At 42.0% G+C, this 25,642-nt stretch overlaps 1 protein-coding gene across 4 annotated transcripts in view; it reads left to right on the top strand.

Annotated features, from left to right (window-relative positions):
• SYNPR (synaptoporin) overlaps nt 1–21,956 on the top strand; it is a 163,398-nt gene extending 141,442 nt beyond the window's left edge. For 2 of the 4 annotated variants that reach the window (XR_011314990.1, XR_011314991.1), the window contains 3 exons: nt 10,031–10,222; nt 18,796–21,118; nt 21,321–21,956. Coding sequence is in view for 2 of the 4 variants with exons in the window: in XM_069736588.1 (XP_069592689.1) it covers nt 10,031–10,222; nt 18,796–19,101 (498 nt within the window). In the remaining 2 variants the exon portion in view is untranslated. Of the gene's footprint in view, nt 1–10,030; nt 10,223–18,795 lie in introns of all 4 variants that reach the window. The other 2 variants (XM_069736588.1, XM_069736589.1) reach the window with 1 other exon arrangement.
• Nucleotides 21,957–25,642: the final 3,686 nt, after the last annotated feature.

Genomic DNA, 25,642 nt, shown 5'->3' with positions numbered 1-25,642 from the left:
ACATGACCTGTTTGCGGCCCTTGAGGAATGCAGTTTGACACCTCTGATCTACAGTATATAGAGGTGTTATCAGTCATTGTACAGGAGGAGGAGGTGAGCTGTGACATCGCCTATTGTGAATGGTGGATCCTGTGTTATCTACTGTGTATAGAGGTGTTATCAGTCATTGTACAGGAGGAGGAGGTGAGCTGTGATATCATTTATTGTGAATGGCAGATCCTGTGTTACATTCGATAACTATGGAAATAAATAAATTAATATGAAAAATTGAAAAAAAATTATAACAAAAATGTATCAATAAAATACAAACAAATCTGATCCACAAGATAGATAGTAATCTAAACATGACTCTCCCCAGCTGATAAAGAGGACAGAGGTCCTATCATATGTGTCCTGTTTGGATTGGAGCAGCAGGCGACCACTTGCCCTGACTCTTAAATCAAAATCTGTGGGACTGATGGAGGTCACTTATTGCTGTACTTGTCTGTCCCAGTCAGTCCCTTTGACTTTGAGTGGAGTCCATGTGAGCATCGTTCACTCCTTCTACATTCTAAAGCATCACCAAGATGTGGGACATTATACCAGGAAGGGGCGCAGGATGGGAGAGGGGTATTATATCAGGAAGAGGCCAAGGATGGGGGACATTGTACCAAGATAAGGGACATTAAACTAGGAAGAGGGGCATTATCTTAGGAAGGGACCCAGGATGGGGGCATTGTATCAAAATGAGGAACATTATATCTGGAAGGGGCCCAGGGTGGATGAGCATTATACCAGGAAGGGACCCAGGATGAAGGACATATAGGATAGGGTCCAGTATGAGGGACATTTTTACTGGGAGTTGCCTAGGATTGAAGACATTATTATAGTAAGGGGCACAGGATGGGGAACATTTATTATTGGAAGGGGCCAGGATGGGTGATATTATTGTTGGAAGGGGCTCAGGAAGGGAAATATTTTTACAGGAAGGGGACAGGGGACATTATTACATGTGGGGTGAACATGCATGTCTTTATAGAATCTAGAACGCTAGAAGTGGCCCAATTTCGCACTGCAGCCCATTGGATGTTAGTAAGGCGACTGAAACCAAGCCAAGTAAAACTGAACTTTTTAGACTCCGCTGGGACACACCAGACCCTGTATTGTGTAAATGGCTGTCTCCAGCAGTAACATTATTGCATGTATTACTCCAGTCGGTAAACTGTAATTATCGCTCCCCTATTATCCTGGAACATGCAAGTAAAATGTCCTTCTTTAAGCAAACATTGCGATAAAGCGACATTAAATGTTCAAGGGAAGATCTATTTTAGTATTTTATAACAAAGCCTTTAATTACCAGTGAGGGTTCCTGGAATAGGCGCTACCTTCTCCAGCGCTCGTCGCGGTGCCATTGTTCTCTATTGTCTGTTACTCGTTACTTGCGGAGACAGATGCTAATTGCAATCATATTTCTTGGGCTGCAGATGTGACTGCGCATTGCAGATGGGCGATCATGTGTCAGCGCAGGATACAGACCGGCAGTCACCATTAATCACTCCACTCTTCTCTCCATCGAAACAAAATGCTGCTGCGGAAAGTTACGACACTCGGTGACGTAGTCGTAGGGAACGCGATACTTTGCAATGGCGACTGGGTCCGGTTAGAAGCGTATATATAGAAAAGAGAAGGTGACGAAAAAACAATGGTGGACCCAAAATGGCTTCTTTCCTTTTCCATCCAAATTTCCATGACCATTAGGCCAATTCTTCTCCCTTCATAAGCTAACTATGCCTTCCAGTGTCGGACTAGGGTGCCGAGGGACCACCAGTAACATCAATTCTATGGCCCCACTTTTCAGCTATATGCAAATATGACTTTATCCTCATTCACAAATCTCCATAGCAATAAACTGGGTTGAATATCTCCCGGATACGCACATTCCTCAACCAAGAATCTGCAAAAACCCTAGTCCATGACCTCATCATCTCCCGCCTCGACTACTGCAACCTCCTGCTTTGTGACCTCCCCTCGAACACTCTCACGCCCCTCTAATCTATCCTAAACTCGGCTGCCCGACTAATCCACCTGTCCCCCCGCTATTCCCTTGCCTCTCTTCTCTGTCAATTCATTCACTGGCTCCCCATTACCCAGAGACTCAAGTTCAAAACCCTAACCATGACATACAAAGCCATCCACAACCTGTCTCCTCCATACATCTGTGACCTCGTCTCCCGGTACTTACCTACACACAACCTCCGATCCTCACAAGATCTCTTTCTCTACTCTCCTCTTATCTCTTCTTCCCACAATAGTATACAAGATTTTTCCCGCGTATCCCCTCTACTCTGTGAGTCTCTACTCCAACATATCAGACTCTCACCAACCATGGAAACCTTCAAAAGGAACCTGAAGACCCACCTCCTCCGACAAGCCTACACCCTGCAGTAACCACCGATCCACTATATGACCAGCTCTACCCTCACCTACTGTATCCTCACCCGTACTCCGTAGACTGTGAGCCCTCACGGGCAGGGTCCTCACTCCTCCTGTACCAGTCGGTGACTCGTTTTGTTTAAGATTATTGTATTTGCTTTTTGCTCTGTATACCCCTTTTCACATGTAAAGCGTAATGAAAGAAATGGGGCAATAACAAAAAATAATAACAATAACTGGTAAATTAAAAAAGATGTTGCCTTTGCTTGTATATGGTGAACCAAGTGTATTATACCAAGTGCTACTCTTATACTGTAAGTGGGTGGTGGCCAAGTCCTGCACAGCGGCCCACCGGAAGATTCTCCTGTTCTCCTGTGGGGCAGTCCGAGCCTGATGCCTCCTGAATGTTACAGCTCAGGGAAACATATTATCCTTATCGGTTCCCAAAGAGGTCAGAGTCTCCTTACACGGACAGATAAAATATCCATAAAGAGCGACAAACAATGATGTAGCAAGTCAAAGGGTTCTTCTTAACTTGCATTCATATGTTTACTATAGGGACTCGTTCACACGACCGTATTTTCGGTCCGACCTATTTTATTAAATAGGGCAGTGCAGATGAGTGACCAAATCGGCTTGTGAAAAAAAATGTCAGCATTCATTAGCTTCTTCTAAAAATGAAATGCGTGAAAAAATTGTATGCCATACAGAGCCACAGTATAGAATCCGTCCTTTACGGATACATTGCAATTCTATAGCACAGGAAATTGTAAATGGTTCTGTATAAATGATTAATAATAATGACAAGTGAGAAAAAAAAAATCATCTGAATTTTCTGGATGAAATTCTGCACAATATTTTATACACTCCAGTAAGCCTACCCTTATTGGAAGATTTTAATAAAAACTCAATCTTCCATGCGATCATTCAGTTTCTCCCAAGTATTAATTAGGAGCAGCACAAAAAATGATTTTTATGTCAGTATAAAAGATGCCACAAAGGACAAACGAGCGATTTGCAGTTCTGTAGAATAGAAGGAGCGGACACAAAACCACAATTCAGACTTATCCGGTGATTGCTTTTAGGGCAGGGGAACGTTTTTATACTCTGTTAGTTGGTGACATTTGAATTTTGCTTTATCTTCTCGCATTTGCAGAACACATGAAAGATTAAAAAAAGCATAAAAATACAACGCAAAATAAAAGTATGTAGTATCATTTGTTATTAAAGGTTACCGTCGCATTCCAAACGGTTATATAAGAGGATGGAACGGTATCTACAGAAAACAGCAAACTTGGAGCAGAATTCATTCCCCGCATCCTCTCGCCACTGCCCGCAGGGTCCGATGTCACTCAGTGGGTTGTAGGACGCCCGGCGCTGTAATTAAATAATCCGTAAATGGTGGGAACTACCTGCTCATCTGCATAAATATTTAATTGGTCAAGTTGATGAATTGATAGATTCCGAGGAGACAACGCGGTAATTCAGAGGGTTTATGTTACCAGTCCGCCCACTGTAGAGTCCATGTACGTCTGCCATTGAATCCCATCTATAGAATGTACTGTACGTTACATAAAAAGCAAAGTGACTCTAAACATTTTACCAAACTTATCTTCTGCAGAGACACAGCTTGTATTATACTCCAGAGCTGCATTCATAACGAATGCTGGCCTTTGTTGGAAACATCCAGAAGCGCCTCTAATGACTTACTATACATTATGTGGAGTGAAGGCTTAATTTGTCTGTCCCCAAAAAAGTAATCAGCAGAATTAGCTAGTAAAAAGTGCAGGGAGAATTAATCTCTTAACCCTGAAGAGGTGAGAATGCAGCTGTGGAGTATAATACAGGATGTAACTCAGGATCAGTAATGTATGTACACAGTGACTGCACCAGCAGAATAGTGAGTGCAGCTCTGGGGTATAATACAGGATGTAACTCAGGGTCAGTAATCTAATGTATGTACACAGTGACTGCACCAGCAGAATAGTGAGTGCAGCTCTGGGGTATAATACAGGATGTAACTCAGGATCAGTAATGTAATATATGCACACAGTGACTGCACCAGCAGAATAGTGAGTGCAGCTCTGGAGTATAATACAGGATGTAACTCAGGGTCAGTAATGTAATGTATGTACACAGTGACTGCACCAGCAGAATAGTGAGTGCAGCTCTGGGGTATAATACAGGATGTAACTCAGGATCGGTAATGTAATGTATGTACACACTGACTACACCAGCAGAATAGTGAGTGCAGCTCTGGGGTATAATACAGGATGTAACTCAGGATCAGTAATGTAATGTATGCACACAGTGACTGCACCAGCAGAATAGTGAGTGCAGCTGTGGAGTATAATACAGGATGTAACTCAGGATCAGTAATGTAATGTATGTACACAGTGACTGCACCAGCAGAATAGTGAGTGCAGCTCTGGAGTATAACACAGGATGTAACTCAGGATCAGTAATGTAATGTATGTACACAGTGACTGCACCAGCAGAATAGTGAGTGCAGCTCTGGAGTATAATACAGGATGTAACTCAGGATCAGTAATGTAATGTATGTACACAGTGACTGCACCAGCAGAATAGTGAGTGCAGCTCTGGGGTATAATACAGGATGTAACTCAGGATCAGTAATGTAATGTATGTACACACTGACTACACCAGCAGAATAGTGAGTGCAGCTCTGGGGTATAATACAGGATGTAACTCAGGATCAGTAATGTAATGTATGCACACAGTGACTGCACCAGCAGAATAGTGAGTGCAGCTGTGGAGTATAATACAGGATGTAACTCAGGATCAGTAATGTAATGTATGTACACAGTGACTGCACCAGCAGAATAGTGAGTGCAGCTCTGGAGTATAACACAGGATGTAACTCAGGATCAGTAATGTAATGTATGTACACAGTGACTGCACCAGCAGAATAGTGAGTGCAGCTCTGGAGTATAATACAGGATGTAACTTAGGATCAGTAATGTAATGTATGTACACAGTGACTGCACCAGCAGAATAGTGAGTGCAGCTCTGGAGTATAATACAGGATGTAACTCAGGATCAGTAATGTAATGTATGTACACAGTGACTGCACCAGCAGAATAGTGAGTGCAGCTCTGGAGTATAATACAGGATGTAACTCAGGATCAGTAATGTAATGTATGTACACAGTGACTGCAGCAGCAGAATAGTGAGTGCAGCTCTGGGGTATAATGCAGGATGTAACTCAGGATCAGTAATGTAATGTATGTACGCAGTGACTGCACCAGCAGAATAGTGAGTGCAGCTCTGGAGTGTAATACAGGATGTAACTCAGGATCAGTAATGTAATGTATGTACACAGTGACTGCACCAGCAGAATAGTGAGTGCAGCTCTGGAGTATAATACAGGATGTAACTCAGGATCAGTAATGTAATGTATGTACACAGTGACTGCACCAGCAGAATAGTGAGTGCAGCTCTGGGGTATAATGCAGGATGTAACTCAGGATCAGTAATGTAATGTATGTACACAGTGACTGCACCAGCAGAATAGTGAGTGCAGCTCTGGAGTATAATACAGGATGTAACTCAGGATCAGTAATGTAATGTATGTACACAGTGACTGCACCAGCAGAATAGTGAGTGCAGCTCTGGGGTATAATACAGGATGTAACTCAGGATCAGTAATGTAATGTATGTACACACTGACTACACCAGCAGAATAGTGAGTGCAGCTCTGGGGTATAATACAGGATGTAACTCAGGATCAGTAATGTAATGTATGCACACAGTGACTGCACCAGCAGAATAGTGAGTGCAGCTGTGGAGTATAATACAGGATGTAACTCAGGATCAGCAATGTAATGTATGTACACAGTGACTGCACCAGCAGAATAGTGAGTGCAGCTGTGGAGTATAATACAGGATGTAACTCAGGATCAGTAATGTAATGTATGTACACAGTGACTGCACCAGCAGAATAGTGAGTGCAGCTCTGGAGTATAATACAGGATGTAACTCAGGATCAGTAATGTAATGTATGTACACAGTGACTGCACCAGCAGAATAGTGAGTGCAGCTCTGGAGTATAATACAGGATGTAACTCAGGATCAGTAATGTAATGTATGTACACAGTGACTGCACCAGCAGAATAGTGAGTGCAGCTCTGGAGTATAATACAGGATGTAACTCAGGATCAGTAATGTAATGTATGTACACACTGACTGCACCAGCAGAATAGTGAGTGCAGCTCTGGGGTATAATACAGGATGTAACTCAGGATCAGTAATGTAATGTATGCACACAGTGACTGCACCAGCAGAATAGTGAGTGCAGCTGTGGAGTATAATACAGGATGTAACTCAGGATCAGTAATGTAATGTATGTACGCAGTGACTGCACCAGCAGAATAGTGAGTGCAGCTCTGGAGTATAACACAGGATGTAACTCAGGATCAGTAATGTAATGTATGTACACAGTGACTGCACCAGCAGAATAGTGAGTGCAGCTCTGGAGTATAATACAGGATGTAACTCAGGATCAGTAATGTAATGTATGTACACAGTGACTGCACCAGCAGAATAGTGAGTGCAGCTCTGGGGTATAATGCAGGATGTAACTCAGGATCAGTAATGTAATGTATGTACGCAGTGACTGCACCAGCAGAACAGTGAGTGCAGCTCTGGAGTATAATACAGAATGTAACTCAGGATCAGTAATGTAATGTATGTACACAGTGACTGCACCAGCAGAATAATGAGTGCAGCTCTGGAGTATAATACAGGATGTAACTCAGGATCAGTAATGTAATGTATGTACACAGTGACTGCACCAGCAGAATAGTGAGTGCAGCTGTGGAGTATAATACAGGATGTAACTCAGGATCAGTAATGTAATGTATGTACACAGTGACTGCACCAGCAGAATAGTGAGTGCAGCTCTGGGATATAATACAGGATGTAACTCAGGATCAGTAATGTAATGTATGTACACAGTGACTGCACCAGCAGAATAGTGAGTGCAGCTCTGGAGTATAATACAGGATGTAACTCAGGATCAGTAATGTATGTACATAGTGACTGTACCAGCAGAATAGTGAGTGCAGCTCTGGAGTGTAATACAGGAGGTAACTCAGGATCAGTAATGTAATGTATGTACACAGTGACTGCACCAGCAGAATAGTGAGTGCAGCTCTGGGGCATAATACAGGATGTAACTCAGGATCAGTAATGTATTTACACAGTGACTGCACCAGCAGAATAGTGAGTGCAGCTCTGGAGTGTAATACAGGAGGTAACTCAGGAACAGTAATGTAATGTATGTACACAGTGACTACACCAGCAGAATAGTGAGTGCAGCTCCTGAAATTCATTTCTACATAGATCAATACATTTCAGTGCTAGGTAATTATTTGCCTCACACATTTTGAGTAGTGCCCTGTGCTCTTATGTATTCTTATAATGACTTCAGATGTTCCTAAGAATAGCAATTCTCCATCTCTTCGCTGCTCCCCAGCTGTGACAAGAAGGCAACTGGGAAACCCTTGTGCGCAGATAATGATTTCTATATGAACATCACTCACAACAGGAGGACAGCAGAAGCCATTTATCATTGAAGCTTGTAGAGTGCCCGAGGCTTCACATAACATCATTACACCAAGTTGCTTTGCATGTGTTCAGACGGCGCAGTACGTCAGCACATGGAGGAGGCTGGCTAGTTGGCAAATTCTCCACATGTGCTAATCTGTGAGCTCTCCAGCTGCTGCAAGACTACAACTCCCAGCATGTCCTAACAGCAGCAGGATAAGCCTATGTTACAGACAGTAGTATTTATACTCCCAACCATTATACACAATTTCACAGGCTCCAGAGCTGAAATCTGCCTGCAGTCCTGCTGCTCCAGCGTCTCCACAGAGCAGGCACAACTGGCATATATGTGGGGTAGGCAATTAGAGTCTATACAGCAGGAGGCAAACCGTAATCTCATGTCCGCCTGGATTATAGGATTCCCCAAAAGTCACGTTAAGGAATGTACAGTGGGTACAGAAAGTATTTAGACCCCTTTAAATTTTTCACTCTTTGTTTCATTGCAGCCATTTGGTAAATTCAAAAAAGTCCTCATTAATGTACACTCTGCACCCCATCTTGACTGAAAAAAACAGAAATGTAGAAATTTTTGCAAATTTAATTAAAAAAAATAAAACTGAAATATCACATGGTCATAAGTATTCAGACCCTTTTCTCAGACACTCATATTTGTCACATGCTGTCCATTTCCTTGTGATCCTCCTTGAGATGGTTCTACTCCTTCATTGGAGTCCAGCTGTGTGTAATTAAACTGATAGGACTTGATTTGGAAAGGCGCACACCTGTCTATATAAGACCTAACAGTGCATGTCAGACCAAATGAGGATCATGAGGTCAAAGGAACCGGCCAAGGAGCTCAGAGACAGAATTGTGGCAAGGCACAGATCTGGCCAAGGTTACAACAGAATATCTGCAGTACTCAAGGTTCCTAAGAGCACAGTGGCCTCTATAATCCTTAAATGGAAGAAGTTTGGGACCACCAGAAGTCTTCCTAGACCTGGCCGTCCAGCCAAACTGAGCAATCGTGGGAGAAGAGCCTTGGTAAGAGGTAAAGAAGAACCCCGAGATCACTGTGGCTGAGCTCCAGAGATGCAGTAGGGAGATGGGAGAAAGTTCCACAAAGTCAACTATCACTGCAGCCTCCACCAGTCCGGCCTTTATGGCAGAGTGGCCAGACGGAAGCCTCTCCTCAGTGCAAGACGTATGAAAGCCCTCATAGAGTTTGCTAAAAAAAACACATGATGGACTCCCAGACTATGAGAAATAAGATTCTCTGGTCTGATGAGACGAAGCTAGACCTTTTTGGTGATAATTCTAAGCGGTGGTAAAACCAAAGATGTCGTTCAAAAGTGGCCATATTGACGGAAAAAATGAAAAAGTTATGGCTCTGGGAAGAAGGGGAGCGAAAAACGAAAACCCAAAAAAAGCTCTGGGGGGTTAATGAAAATAAAAAGATCTCTTTTGAATTTACCAAATGACTGCAATGAAACAAGGAGTGAAAAATGCAAATGGATCTGAATGCTATCTGAAACGTTCTTTCCTTGGGGAGTTTTTGGACACGTTTTTGTTTCCTTAATCAGTTTTGAAGAGTTTTTCAATGTTTTTGCAATGTTTTTTTTGCAGCATTTTGATTAGACAGTGAGTAGTTTGGAGCAGATTTCATCAGGAGCCGCTTCGGAGGAGTGACTTGCACTTTTTTTTTTTCTCCCTCCTAGCTTTTTACAAAATGTGAAGCAGAAAAAAAGCTCCCAAAAGACTGAACTTATGGACAGCAAAGGGGTTTTTACAGAAGGAATCAAGAGTCTTTCAAGCGTGTTTTGGAGCAATTTTGTCAAGAGTCTTCCAAAAAATTTTCAAAATGACTACTCAAAAAAATTGTGTAGACCAGGGTTACGGACTGGATTTTTTTCCATAAATTTATTACAGATACATTGGAAATCCATGATAATCATTAGGATTCTAAGTGATATAAGACAGTAGCCATTGATACCGTAAAATATTTTTTTTATCATTTTGATTGTCTATTATTTTGTTTTTATGTTTTCCCCAGGATTTCATTGTTACTGTGGTCTTCTCATTCATGTGGCTCGTCAGCTCATCTGCCTGGGCTAAAGGACTTTCCGATGTTAAGGTGGCGACAGACCCCGATGAAGTCCTGTTGCTGATTTCGGCTTGTAAACAGCCCTCCAACAAGTGTATGGCGCTGCGCAGTCCTGTCATGTCAAGTCTGAATACATCAGTGGTAAGTTGGTCGCACGTGATGGACGGACTGGGGAGGATGCTGCGGGCTTCGTATCTGAAACCCATCAATGTAGAAATTCTCCCGGAGACCCCGGGACCGGTGGATACAGATATTAGAAACTTAAAGGTCAAGTAAGATCATTAGATGTCAGCAGAAGTTGGTCACAGGGACCAAGTTTTGAGGTCCTCAAAAAAATCCAAAATTTTAGGAAAATATTACAATACTTCAGATTAAAAGAAATTGACACAAAACCTAAAATACACAGCCTTAATAGTCACATAATTTTGCATTGACCAGGCTAATAGGTTTTAAAGTAACTGTTGATTTAAAGGGAATCCAACAGCAGTATGAGACCCTGATTCCAGCGATGTATCACTTAGCTTACTGGGTGCAGCGGTATTGATACAATCACAGCTTTTTCTGTTGCAGATCTAGCCTAGCTTGGAATGCTGAGCTGTGTATAGTCCCGCCCACACCACCGCTGATTGGCCGCTTTCTGTTATTGTAAACAGAAAGATTCCAGTAAGTGCTGGGGGCGCGGTTGAACCAGAATCCACAAGACACCTAGTCCTGTAGTGATAATCTCCTGCTGATAAAACACTGCTTTTATTGTTAAAAAAAAACACAGCCTAGAAAGTGACACATCACTGGAATCAGGGTCTCAGCCTCTACATCACATTATATAGCATACACCTGCTGACAGATTCCTTTTTTTTTTCATAAATCAATAGTACACATAAAAATAAGATGTGTTACCTGAGAAATCTGTTTCTTTCTCCTCCTGGGACTGATCATTCACTTGAGTGAAGACATATTATCCATTACTGAGATAGGAGATGATAGATGGTCAGTTGGTGCTTATGACATTCTATGGAGGGGGAGGAGCTAGAAGTCATCACAGACATTCTGCTGCAAGCTCTCCTGAAATGACAGTTACAGCTTAAACATTACATTCTGATGATAGAGTCCGATGATTCTACGGAGATGAGCGGTGCCACATAAACACTGCTTATCCCATCCTGCACGGACGGTATTTCATAGTACATTAATGTTGATATATTTGTTGCAAGGTTTTTCTTTCATTCAATTACTCAAATAATTTTTTTTCACTTTTTTGACATACATTAAACTTTTTTATCCCTATTTTTATTAGTACTTTTAATTTTTGTTAGGTACAATTAGTGACAGATATAAAAAAAACAGAGTCTGGGTTTTATTTTCTATTTATATTTTAATAGTTCAAAGTCCCACCCAAAATATGTGTAGTTTTTGGGTCTTCAGGGGCAGGGTCATAACCATTGGTGGACACATATGGAAAAGGACCCCTGTGCAAAAACAGTAAATGGGCTCCTTACAGTCCAAAATCTCCTCATTATGAAACATTTCACCTGCCTTGGAGGTAGATGTTGTCCCCATTTTTTTTTTTTAAATCTGCAGCATGTCAGCATTTTTTCAACTGTTTTTTTTGCAGGTAGAAAGCAATGAGGCAGTGAAAAATGCTGAAAAAAATTCAACATTTTTACAGTGTTTTTGCAGCAATTTCGTTGAATAAAACTAACTTTATTAAACATGTACTGTAAACGAAGCATAAATGCAATCCACACCAGAAACGAAGCATAAACGCAATCCACACCTGAAAATGAAGCATAAACACAATCCACACCAGAAAAGGAAGCATAAACGCAATCCACACCAGAAAACGAAGCATAAACACAATCCAAACCAAAAAACGAAGCATAAATGCAATCCACATGAGAAAACGAAGCATAAATGCAATCCACACCTGAAAACGAAGCATAAATGCAATCCACACCAAAAAGCGAAGCATAAACACAATCCACACCAGAAAAGGAAGCATAAACGCAATCCACACCAGAAAATGAAGCATAAACACAATCCACACCAGAAAACGAAGCATAAACGCAATCCACACAAGAAAACGAAGCATAAATACAATCCACACCAGAAAACGAAGCATAAACGCAATCCACCCCAGAAAAACGAAGCATAAACGCAATCCCCACCAGAAATGAAGCATACACGCAATCCACACCTGAAAACGAAGCATAAATGCAATCCACACCAGAAATGAAGCATAAACGCAATCCACACCAGAAAACTAAGCATAAATGCAATCCACAAAAGAAAACAAAGCATAAACGCAATCCACACCAGAAAACAAAGCATAAACGCAATCCACACCAGAAAACTAAGCATAAATGCAATCCACAAAAGAAAACGAATCATAAACGCAATCCACACCAGAAAACGAAGCATAAACGCAATCCACACCAGAAAACGAAGCATAAACGCAATCCACACCAGAACACGAAGCATAAATGCAATCCACACCAGAAAATGAAGCATAAACGCAATCCACACCAGAAAATGAAGCATAAACGCAATCCACACCAGAACACGAAGCATAAATGCAATCCACACCAGAAAATGAAGCATAAACGCAATCCACACCAGAAAACAAAGCATAAACGCAATCCACACCAGAAAATGAAGCATAAACGCAATCCACACCAGAAAACGAAGCATAAACACAATCCACACCAGAAAATGAAGCATAAACGCAATCCACACCTGAAAACGAAGCATAAACGCAATCCACACCAGAAAACGAAGCATAAACGCAATCTACACCAGAAAAAGCTGCTGTAAAATGACAACCAATAACTGGGTGTCAAGGGGTGTGTCCCTCTCCAGTCTGAAACTGGCAGCTCTGATTGAACCCCGCAAGGGTGTGTAGGGACACGCCCCCAACTGAGAGCACACAATTCTCAAAATTCTCAATTTATTCATAGATTTCTAGGAGTAATAACAGAGGAATAGAACAGTGGAGAATGAACAGAAATGATGCTCCGTAGTTGTCATGTTATAGCATTTCGAAAATGGCAGGATAGCCGATAAATTCACTTTTGGAGGACCAACCCTCTAAAAGACCATGTATCACTGCGATTCCAGATGGTCGCCTCCAAGTGCTCTGACTCTATTGTGCAAAAATCATAGATTCGATGCCGTATTTCATCCAAAAATGTAGAAGTTGCCTTCAGAAGCTGCGAGAGGAGATTGTCTAAGGTGCGATAAATCACACGATGTCAAGGTTACCTAATTACAATCCCCCCCAGAACACACACAGTCTTGAAATTTAATCTACAAAGCATTTAAGATTACATTTTCTCGCGACACTCAATAATTTGAATATAAATGCCACTCGTGTGACAGATGTACCAAGGGGATGAATAATGTATGAGAAAGTCACTCACTTCTTCATTTATCACCAAATTCAATTTTAACTTGAAAGGTGACACTGCGTGTCGTCACCGCGGGAAGCCACCAAGCTGATAAATGCTGCAGTTTATTGGGGCGATGTCTTGGCGAAATGAAATGGTGGCAGCAAAAGTGACCATGATCCTTCATACACATCTGTAGGGTCATTAGTTTAGGGCCGCACTTTAGATTTTACTCAACAAAGTAAGGTCCTGCCAGGTTTTAGGTTTTATGAGCCATTCCATGCCGATGCCAATCTGACTCCATGCCACGATGACATACGGTAAGTCTTCATACACTCCAGACGCCTAAAGTTTGGAGTCAAGTCCACTTTTCTATCAGTTATTGGAAATGAGGAAAAATGACAGACGAAGCATTATCTGGTTGAGATGAGGAGTCAAGATGCCATTATCAAGGCATTCTGTATTTCACAATGTCCTAAATGCAGCAAAAGAAAAGAGATCATGCCATATTCTTTTACCTACAATGGTTCTTTAAATTTGTTGAACCCATCAGAATGTTCAATATTTCTGCATAAAATATAACTAAAATTGAATCAGATTTTCACACAAGTCCTAAAAGTAGGTAAAGAGAACCAAATCAAGGAAATTAGTGAAAAATATTAAGCTTTTTTAGCAATTTTTTTAATTGAGGAAAATGGTCCAATATATGGGGCCCATCATACGCTGGAGCATCATATGGGGTCTATTTTATATGGAGCATTATATGGGGCCCATTGTATATGGAGCATTATATGGGGCCCATCATATACTGGAGTATCATATGGGGCCCATTATATATGGAGCATCTTATGGGGCCCATTATATATGGAGCATTATGTGTGACCTATTCTGCATGGAGCAATATATGAGGCTCATTATTCTGTATGGAGCATTATATGAGGCTCATTATACTGTGTAGGGTCCATCCTATACAGTATGGCGCATTATATCGGACCCATAATATACTGGAACATTATTATATGTAGCCCATTACGTGTGGAGCAATATATGGTCTAATTATGCTGTTTGGAGCATTATATGGGGCTCATTGTACTGTATGGAGCATTATATGGGTCTTATTATATACTGTATGGTTCAATATATGGGGCTCATTATACTGTATGGAGCAATATACTGTATGTAGCTCATTATACTGTATGTAGCATTATATAGGGTCCATTAATCTGTATGGAGCACTTTGTGGTGCCCATAATACTGTATGGAGTAATGTATGGGGCACATTATTCTGTATGGAGCTCTATGTGGTGTCCACAATACTGCATAGAGCACTATATTGGGGTTCATTATTCTGTATGGAGCTCTATGTGGTGCCCATAATACTGTATGGAGCAATGTATGGGGCACATTATTCTGTATCGAGCATTATATGAGGCTCATTATACTGTGTAGGGTCCATCCTATACAGTATGGCGCATTATATCGGACCCATAATATACTGGAACATTATTATATGTAGCCCATTACGTGTGGAGCAATATATGGTCTAATTATGCTGTTTGGAGCATTATATGGGGCTCATTGTACTGTATGGAGCATTATATGGGTCTTATTATATACTGTATGGTTCAATATATGGGGCTCATTATACTGTATGGAGCAATATACTGTATGTAGCTCATTATACTGTATGTAGCATTATATAGGGTCCATTAATCTGTATGGAGCACTTTGTGGTGCCCATAATACTGTATGGAGTAATGTATGGGGCACATTATTCTGTATGGAGCTCTATGTGGTGTCCACAATACTGCATAGAGCACTATATTGGGGTTCATTATTCTGTATGGAGCTCTATGTGGTGCCCATAATACTGTATGGAGCAATGTATGGGGCACATTATTCTGTATGGAGCTCTATGTGGTGTCCACAATACTGCATAGAGCAATATATTGGGGCTCATTATTCTGTATGGAGCTCTATGTGGTGCCCATAATACTGTATGGAGCAATGTATGGGGCACATTATTCTGTATGGAGCTCTATGTGGTGTCCACAATACTGTATAGAGCAATATATCGGGGCTCATTATTCTGTATGGAGTGCTATGTGGTGCCCATAATACTGTATGACGCAATATTAGTTAATAGTTTCTGAGCTATTATAGAAGTTGCAATACATATCACTCATATAATATAAGAAGTATGTGAAATCTTTGGCATTATACTATCCCTATATTTCTCTGCCGTATCTGTGCATCATGAGTTGTGGTATGTGTTATAGGGGCCCACTGAGACTCTTTCTCCCATTGCCTACGAAAACCTGGAGCCGCGCCTTGTAGGGGTGTTTTTTTGCAGGAACCAAGGAGATTTCTGAGGACATCACAAAATCAAGCACCATTGTGTATGAAGCTACCTAGACAAGTCAACAATAGTGATGAGCGAGTATACTCGTTACTCGGGTTTCCCAGAGCATGCTCGGGTGGTCTCCGAGTATTTTGTAGTGCTCCAAGATATAGTTTTCATCGCCCGCAGCTGCATTATTTGTGGCTGCTAGACAGCCTGAATACATGTGGGAATTCCCTAACAAACAGGCATTCCTCACATGTATTCAGCATGGCTAACAGTCATAAATGATGCAGCTGAGGCGACGAAAACTAAATGTCCGAGCACTACAAAATGCTTGGAGACCACCCGAGCGTGGTCTGGGAAACCCGAGTAACGAGTACACTCGCTCATCACTAGTCAACAACTCTTGAACTCAGGGAGCAAAATGTAATCCATAAACAATCACAAATTGGTATTGATCATTTTCATGCGCTTTCATACGTTATTTTACCTATATACTCCCAAATCAAAGATTAGTCAATGGCATACCGTCCTACTCTCATCAAAGAATGCCACTAAGCAAAGGGAGTATATCGTAGGTAAGGTTTACGTAAACTCTGCCCCTTTTTAAGCCTGGGTGTTAAATATGCTTATTTGGCACATTTATTTAATCAGGACTTTTTACCAGATACGTTACTCTTAAAGAAAAAATGTCATGATATTCTCATAAAAAATATAGTGGTTTATTGGATTGTCCACAGAAAAAAACACATTGCAGCAAAACATAAAATAAGTGAAACAGTTACGAACAGATTGTCCATTTGTTCCTATCAGCGTTTGTTCCATATCTTTCCCAAAGTTCTGAATGATAAAAGTCGTCTGTCTGTGTGAAGTCTGAAGTCATCATGGCTACCAGTTGTTCATTCCTTCTGTGACTTGTCTGACGTCCATGGAGAATGATGGTGTAACAATATATAGGTACTAAGGAATCTGATAGCGTGGGATAAAACCAGTCTGAGAGCAAAGCTGCAGTAAAAGATGTATTTAAACAAAACAGAAATGCTAACAAAACTAACACAGATATTCCTGCAATTGTAACGAGGTTACAGCATAGTGAATAGCGGGACGCGACCGCTAATATGAACCAGTCCAGCAAGGATATGACGAGGGGGCAAACAAGACACTTGACAAGGAAGTCCAGTAGATTATTAGTGGAAATGCACTCAGAACTTAAACTTGAGGATCCAGCAGAAGTGAAGTAGAAATGCACACAGTACTTAACGAGGAAGTCCAGCAAAACTTGATCCCATGTGCACACAGCACTTGTTTGTGGAAGTTCAATAATAAGCAGGTGGTGCATTGAGCATGAAGTCCTGGTGAAAGAGGATGAAGGGAAAAAGAGGGAGAATGCTATCTAAGCGTAGTAGATGAGTAAGAACTCTATTGATGAAAAAAGCAACACTAGAATCTTGCTCACCTGGTGTGGTTGTGCAAAGAGGCACAACACTGGGAAAAGCTTAGCAAACAAGGGAAATCCTTCCACAGGTGTGCTGCCAGTCGCAGCAGTTCCAGAGGTGAGATGCAGCTGAAAGTGGCGAGGCAGACCACCGAGTAGTGAGCAGCTGAAGCAGGGAGTTCCCCAGAACACAGGCAGAAGTTCAGGAGCCAGCAGCACAAAATACTCAGGCACAGAACACCACAGGACTTAAATAATCAGGACAGACAGGAAGTTCCATGACAGGGTGAGATCCAAGACTACATCTTGGATCAGGGCAAACAGGAACAAGGGAAGTCCGGAATCCTTACAGATGGTGAAGGCAGGAGGTGACAGCCCCCACGTGACCAGCCCCCTCCCTCCTAAGAGACGTAATATATATGTCCCACAAAACCACGTGTTCTCTCTATATGGTGTTAACTTATACTCTGAGCTATATATACATAAATAGCTTTTGTAATGTCAGCGCAGAATTGAGAATAAGAATAATTAATAATTAATTTTTAATACTGGGTCATCTCCAAATCTTCCAGGATCCACAGTCCTGTGAAATTGAGACCATTGAAAAATATGACCCAAGGTTCCCATATACCAGTGTGTAGTTGGCGGGCTGGCTGGGCACGTGCATTAGCACAGGGTGACTTGATCTACCAATAAGACAGTCTATTTTCCCTGGGTATTTAGATACAGAGCAAGAGCAGATTGAATCTTAGCCAAGAGTCAAAAAAGTTTAAGCTTTGATCTTCATGATAGGGGTAATGGTCTTGGGCCAGTTTACATGTATTATCATTATTACTTATTTTAAAAAGCCCTTAATGTAAAAGTATGGTTTACAGGACATGTAACATAACAATACATAGCAGGTACAAAACAAGTAACTAAACAGTGCAAGTAAGTGACAGATTGATATCATGGGAGCGAGCACCCTGATCGCAAGGGCTTGCAGTCTTCGCATAAGGTGGAAGAAAATTGTAGGTGAGCGTAAAAGTTGCTTTTATGGCATTGTTGTGGCAGCTCGGTTGTTGAAAGTTATAGGCTTTCCTAAAGAGGGGGGATTTCAGGTTGCAACTGAGAGAGTTGAGGTTGGGCTAGCAAGTACCAAAGTACTTGAAGAATTATGAAGACAGTTGTGTGAGGAGCAGACTAGAGCAGACCAGAGAAGGAGATCTTGTAAAGATCAGAGGTTTTCTGGGGAGGTATCAAGAGAATAGGGAGTGTGATGGATGAGTCTTGTTTTAGTAAATGCCAGGAGAATGTTACCCGTTGACAACAGTGTGCCCACTGTAGAGTTTGGTGGAGGTGACATTTTGCTATGGACTTGTTTTTCAGGGGTCGGCATCGTCCCATAGTTCCAGAGAAGGGAATAGTAGGTCAGGAAATGCTAGTTCATATACTGTATATCCTGCTAGACCCCTTATTTTCCAATTCACATAACAGTGACAATGACAACTTTCCAAATTGTGTCTTCATTATTGAGATTCATTAAGAACACATTTTCTGCTTTTTCCTCTAGGTTTTTGGCTTTCTAAACTTCATTCTGTGGGCTGGAAACATCTGGTTTGTCTTCAAGGAGACAGGCTGGCATGCTTCGGGACAAAGATATCCTCAAGAGCCAATGGAAAAACAGTCTGGTAGTCAGTCATTAAACCAAGGTGGATACAACCAAGATACCTATGGACCAACTCCACCATATAACCAACAACAAGCAGGATTTGGACAACAACCCAACTTCGGACAACCAGGTGGAATTGGCCAGCAAAACTTTAACCAGGCTCGATACAACCAAACAGGCCCAACATCTTTTGCCAATCAGATTTGACAGAATGGAGAAAAACATGTTCCACCCCAATGACCACAGACAGCTTGAGAAGAAATGCTTTCATTAGGAATGATTCAGTGTATGCCTGAGAGACTGTCGAACAGTTTCTTCTAGAGTTGAAGGAAACACAGATGGTGGATCGTGCTATCCTGATACATTTAGGAACTGGTGAAGATCTCTAGTGTATAAAATTACTGTGTTTGTGTGTATATCTGTAAGCACATTTTGTAAACTTGGATGTTTTATTATGTGGCAAAAATTGCAAATTTCACTGTGCTAAGAATGGTATTGTTCGAACCGAACCCTGCATGCTACATCTTTCTTGACATATGTTCGTTTGCTGTTACTTTTCTGTTTTATGCATAGTTTCGGGCATGATCTTATGGTTTGGACATGTATTCTTGTAATATATAACCTAGAGTGACATGAGGTATATATGCTGTACTGTAGCCATACGTTATGGTAACAATGTGCAAACGTTAATCTCTTGTTGTAGTTTTTGGGTTCCACCATCACTTGACCACTTCAACGTGCTCCAACCTATTGTGTTCCAAGGACAATTATAAGTAGACCTCTTACATGAAGAGGACTCCATATTCTAACCATCAGGTTTCCACACGTATGGGGCCTACAAAAAAGTCTCTACGTAACCATGAGATTTTTTTTTTTTTAATCTTTATATGATATTTTTTTGGAGAAAAAAAAGTGACGTCTTGTACCTTACCAATATATCAGTAGCTTGTACTGACATCTACAACACATGTACAGTAGTTGTGACCTTCTTTGTGTGCTAGTATGAGATGAGGACCACATTACTGTGTTATATACTTACAATCTAAGGCATAATTCACTCTACAGGGAATATATTTAGGATATTCTGGCTTGCTGAATCCAAAGTGTACATGTTTTATGGGCTTAGACAATAGTTTGACAGTAAAACACCCAATTTTTACCATTAGGAATCAGAGAGTTCCAAAAAATACATTGGAGAGAATTCATGTGAGTCGGTTGGGGTGGAAAGCTGGTGGGTCATGTTTTCCAGATCCTTGGCGCTAGTTCAGGTGCCAACATACTTCTCTGCCTTGTTCAGAGTATTAAAGGTGCTCTTTCGCTTGTTAGCCGAATGCTTGGCTATTCCTCCCTACCTACCCAAACCCATGCACAATCGTTCGTCCAACAGCTACTCTTTCCAACTTTCCTCCCTTTGACCAAGAGTTCATGTGTAGTAAACAAGGAGACTAAGTGGCTCCTGGACACCCCTTATGGTGGCATGACAACAAACGATCAGATATGTTAAAATCAATATGCCCGATCCCTTTTTTTTTTCTTAGCATCAATGGTCAGGGGAGAGTCATGAGACCAACATATGCATGAAATCGTTGGGCAGTCCCTTTGAAATTATCAGGTTTGTCTGGTTTTGCTCTTCGACATACGGACACCTTTTGACATGGGGATAGGGCAACCAATTAAATCTTCGCCCCTAGCTCTGTCTTTGAAAATGGTAACACCTTCCTCATCATGACTGATGCTTGGTCTTCAATGTCTTACTGACTCGTGCTTGGGTAGCAAGGGCAACAATGATAGAAACAATGGAGGCGGGATTGTACCCATCCCTTTGAATACCTTGAAGCTATAAAACGCGTCGGTATGGAGGTCCTTTTCTCCTTGCTGCACTTGCTACCTTCTCACTATTATGAACCTGCTAAAGCTCCCTGCACCATTCTGAGCATTAAAAAGAGGTTAAAGTAGCATATAAAAGATATAATAGTCCAATATCACAGTGTTATTAATATTATACAGTATTATAGAACAGTCAGTGTTATGCCCGTAATGGCAAGGTAGCTAGAAGGAATATAGAGTGCACATAGGGTCTTATCCGAGATAAAGGGAATATTCATGAGAGATAGTATAAATTCACTCCCCTATTATGGTTGTGTGAGACACAACCACTGCACTTAGCATTGGCGGCTGCTGCAAGCCCCGATGTGATGATCCTATGCTAGGTGAAGAGAATGGGGCATCAGACTGCGCTGCTCGCCGGTCAGGATAATGTACCAGAAAAGTCCAAGTAAATGTAATAGAGAATCGACTTTATTTCTACGCGTTTCGTGGTGATCACACAACTTCCTCAGGACTGTCCTGAAACGCGTAGAAATAAAGTCTATTCTCTATTACATCCACTTGGACTTCTCTGGTACATTATCCTGACCGGCGAGCAGCGCAGTCTGATGCCCCATTCTCTTCACCTAGCAAAGGACCATACCCATAAAGGCACAATACTGGAAGGAGCGTGTATGTTCTGCTACCCTACGTCATACCCTTCAATCTTTGGCTATAGTTATTCATAGTAAGAACCTTCTTTGCATTTTTTACTCTCATCTATAAAATACGTTGTCATTGCTGATTCTTATGATCGGATATTGATGTGACTGATCTTATTATATATAGAAAATCAAGACACCTATCTGGGGGAATTTCTACGGTCCCTGATGTATTTCCGTGAACAATACCTTTTTTTAATATTGTCCATTGATTAAGGTCCACTTGTTATAGGTGGCCGGTGTATGGGGTTTATGTTATTTTATAATACATGTATCTATATTCATGAATTTTAGGCGTTAAGGACATACCGACTGAACTAGCTTTTAACATTTACCAAGAGTATTCTAGTGACTGTAATCTACTACCTAGTGCATTGATTTGTCGTCCTCCTGGCTGTACTCTTGGCAGACCACAAGCACAAATGATGTAGTTATTACTATACACCTATGTAAACGATGTATGGATCTACGTGGACAATCTCTATTGTAATTGCATTTTGGCTCAAATAAAGTTGTTGCGTAAAATGCATCAAAGTTCTTATTAGTTTTCTTCATTTCTCGTATATATTTTTGCATTTTGATTGAGAAGTCGTTGAGTCTAATGACTTGTTTAAATCAGATTGTTGTGTTACATGTTTTAAAAATCTTTTTTTTTCAAGTTGGGTCTCTTTTTAAAAAAGCAAAATTAGTAATTTTTCAATTTTCACACTGACCTCTGAGGCTTTTTTATGCTCATACTTCCTATCCTTTCAGTAAAAGTTTTCAGCAGGCTCCTTATCAACAGAGGCAGGATTATAGTGAAAGGTGGCACCTCTGTACACAGCTGATAATACAGGATCCATTAATCACAATAGATGTCACAGATCCACCTTCTTCCCCTCTGTTCACAATGACATATGCGCATGCTCATTTGATGCTTTCAAAGGGCGGTCCAGCCTTGGGGTATAAGTGTGAAGTCATTCTTTGACTGTAGACTTGTGAATCCTCCGAGCGTGTGCACTGCATGCTGTGAGGATTATCCATGTTGATGCCAGGAGCTGGAAGTCATGTGGCTGCTTGTATGCGATTTGCATACTTGCAGCCACATTCTGACTAGACGTGTCTGGCCTCGCTCAATGCACAAGCACGTCTAGTCGGCTTGTGACTGCATGTAACAGGGTCTAACAAGCTGGGGTACCTCTTTCAGTACCACCCCGTGTTTCAGGAGGTCCACGCTGCTTTTGCTGGATTCTGAATGAAGGATGCTGGCTGGAATTCCTTGGTTACGTGAGAGCATATAAAAGCTGACTGCTACCCCACGTATTTCCAGTCTAAAAGAACACACTTTATTTTCAGCACACAGAATATATAACACAGATACACAGGACAGGCCAATAGGAAAACAGCAGGCCAGACATACATTACAATAGCCGCAGGGAGCCGGAGCCTGCCGCTATTTACTGTGGGAATTACAAAGGTGGGGGGAGGTCAGAAAGAGAATATCTTGTCCAGGGGCGCAGCCTGTGGACTGATGCATTTCACATGGAAACTATTATACATACATATACTGCATAACATTCTTGGTGCTGGGGGGTTCTGTAACACCGCATTTATGCAAATCGCATAAGTAGACACAAAAGGTGCCACTTCTTTTGGAGAATGTAGGTTATACAGAGGTATTATTAATAAATACTATTTAAGAGGTAAGTTAAAGAGTAAAAGAAAATTAAGTGACACGGAGTGAGCAATTCCCAATCTTCGTGGAGAGTGTGGACATGTTGTTGACCAAATTAATGACCAACACAATAACAACAGAACTATGACAACGCATAGGACCAGCGGTGAAAGACATGGGAGGTGTTATAATACAGTGGCATGTAAAAGTTTGGGCGCCCTGTCATGATCCCAATGGCAGGGGATCACCAAAGGACAAGCACAGATACAAACAAGCTCTAGGGCGATGGAACCTGAGCTGACCGCGACCCTGAACCTAACACACAAATAAAAGTAGCCGGGGAACGTGCCTACGATGATCCTAGACGTCTCGCTCCAGCCGAAGATCTAACTTCCCCTATTAGTAGAAACACAGACCTCTCTTGCCTCCAGAGAAATCCCCCACAGAAATAGCAGCCCTCCACATATAATGACGGTGAAATGAGAGGAAAGCACATACGCAGTATGAAAACAGTTTCAGCAAAATGAGGCCCGCTAAAGCTAGATAGCAGAGGATACAAAAGTGAACTGCGCGGTCAGCGAAAAACCCTTCAAAAAACCATCCTGAAATTACTTGAACTCATGTGCCAACTCATGGTACATGAGGAGCAATTTCAGCCCACTAGAGCAACCAGCAGCAAGAATCACATATCTGCAGGCTGGACTAAAAACCAAATAAAGCAAAACACCAAAACAGGAAAATCCAAACTTAGCTTGACCAGAAGGTTCTAGGAGCAGGGAGCAGAGGTAACAAGACACACTGGATACATTGATAACCGGCGAGGAAATGCCAGCAAGGCCAGGTTAAATAGGAAACTCCCATATGCTGATGGAACAGGTGGAACCCAGAAACCCAGGAAAGACAAGTCACCCAGTACCATCAGTAACCACCAGAGGGAGCCCAAAAACAGAACTCACAACAGTACCCCCCCCTTGAGGAGGGGTCACCGAACCCTCACGAGAACCACCAGGGCGACCAGGATGAGCCCTATGAAAAGCGCGAACCAAATCATCAGCATGAACATTCGAGGCAACCACCCAAGAATTATCCTCCTGACCATAACCCTTCCACTTGACCAAATACTGGAGTTTCCGTCTGGAAACACGAGAATCCAAGATCTTCTCCACAACATACTCCAATTCTCCCTCCACCAGTACTGGAGCAGGAGGCTCAAGCGAAGGAACAACAGGTACCTCATACTTCCGCAACAACGACCGATGGAACACATTATGAATAGCAAACGATGCCGGGAGATCCAAACGAAACGACACAGGGTTAAGAATTTCCAAGATCCTATAGGGACCGATGAACCGAGGCTTGAACTTAGGAGAAGAGACCTTCATAGGAACAAAACGAGAAGACAACCACACCAAGTCACCAACAAGAAGTCGAGGACCCACGCGGCGACGGCGATTAGCAAACTGCTGAGCCTTCTCCTGGGACAACTTCAAATTGTCCACCACATGACTCCAAATCCGGTGCAACCTATCCACCACCATGTCCACTCCAGGACAATCAGAAGGTTCCACCTGACCAGAGGAAAAACGAGGATGAAACCCCGAATTACAAAAGAAAGGAGAAACCAAGGTAGCAGAACTAGCCCGATTATTAAGGGCAAACTCGGCCAGCGGCAAAAAGGTAACCCAGTCATCCTGATCAGCAGAAACAAAACACCTTAAATAAGTTTCCAAGGTCTGATTAGTTCGTTCAGTCTGGCCATTCGTCTGAGGATGGAATGCAGACGAAAAGGACAAATCAATGCCCATCTTAGCACAGAACGTCCGCCAAAATCTAGACACAAACTGGGATCCCCTGTCAGAAACGATGTTCTCAGGAATCCCATGCAAACGAACCACATTCTGAAAAAACAGAGGGACCAACTCAGAGGAGGAAGGCAACTTAGGCAAGGGTACCAGATGAACCATTTTAGAAAAGCGATCACACACAACCAAGATGACGGACATTTTTTGAGAGACAGGGAGATCCGAAATAAAGTCCATGGAAATGTGCGTCAAAGGCCTCTTCGGGATAGGCAAAGGTGACAACAATCCACTGGCCCGAGAACAGCAAGGCTTAGCCCGAGCACAAACCTCACAAGACTGCACAAAAGAACGCACATCCCTCGACAAGGAAGGCCACCAAAAAGACCTGGCCACCAAGTCTCTAGTACCAAATATTCCAGGATGACCTGCCAACGCAGAAGAATGGACCTCGGAGATGACTCTACTGGTCCAATTATCCGGAACAAACAGTCTCTCAGGCGGACAACGATCAGGTTTACCCGCCTGAAACTCCTGCAAAGCACATCGCAAGTCTGGGGAGACAGCAGACAAAATCACCCCATCCCTAAGGATACCAGAGGGCTCAGAATTTCCAAGGGAGTCAGGCACAAAACTCCTAGAAAGAGCATCCGCCTTCACATTCTTTGAACCTGGCAGGTATGAAACCACAAAATTGAAACGAGAGAAAAACAGTGACCAACGAGCCTGTCTAGGATTCAGACGCCTGGCAGACTCAAGGTAAATCA

Source organism: Ranitomeya imitator, chromosome 8 (assembly GCF_032444005.1).
Source record: "Ranitomeya imitator isolate aRanImi1 chromosome 8, aRanImi1.pri, whole genome shotgun sequence".
Classification (NCBI taxonomy): Eukaryota; Metazoa; Chordata; class Amphibia; order Anura; family Dendrobatidae; genus Ranitomeya; species Ranitomeya imitator.
The sequence above is the reverse complement of the archived record's forward strand: the minus strand, read 5'-3'. Positions and strand labels throughout refer to the sequence as shown.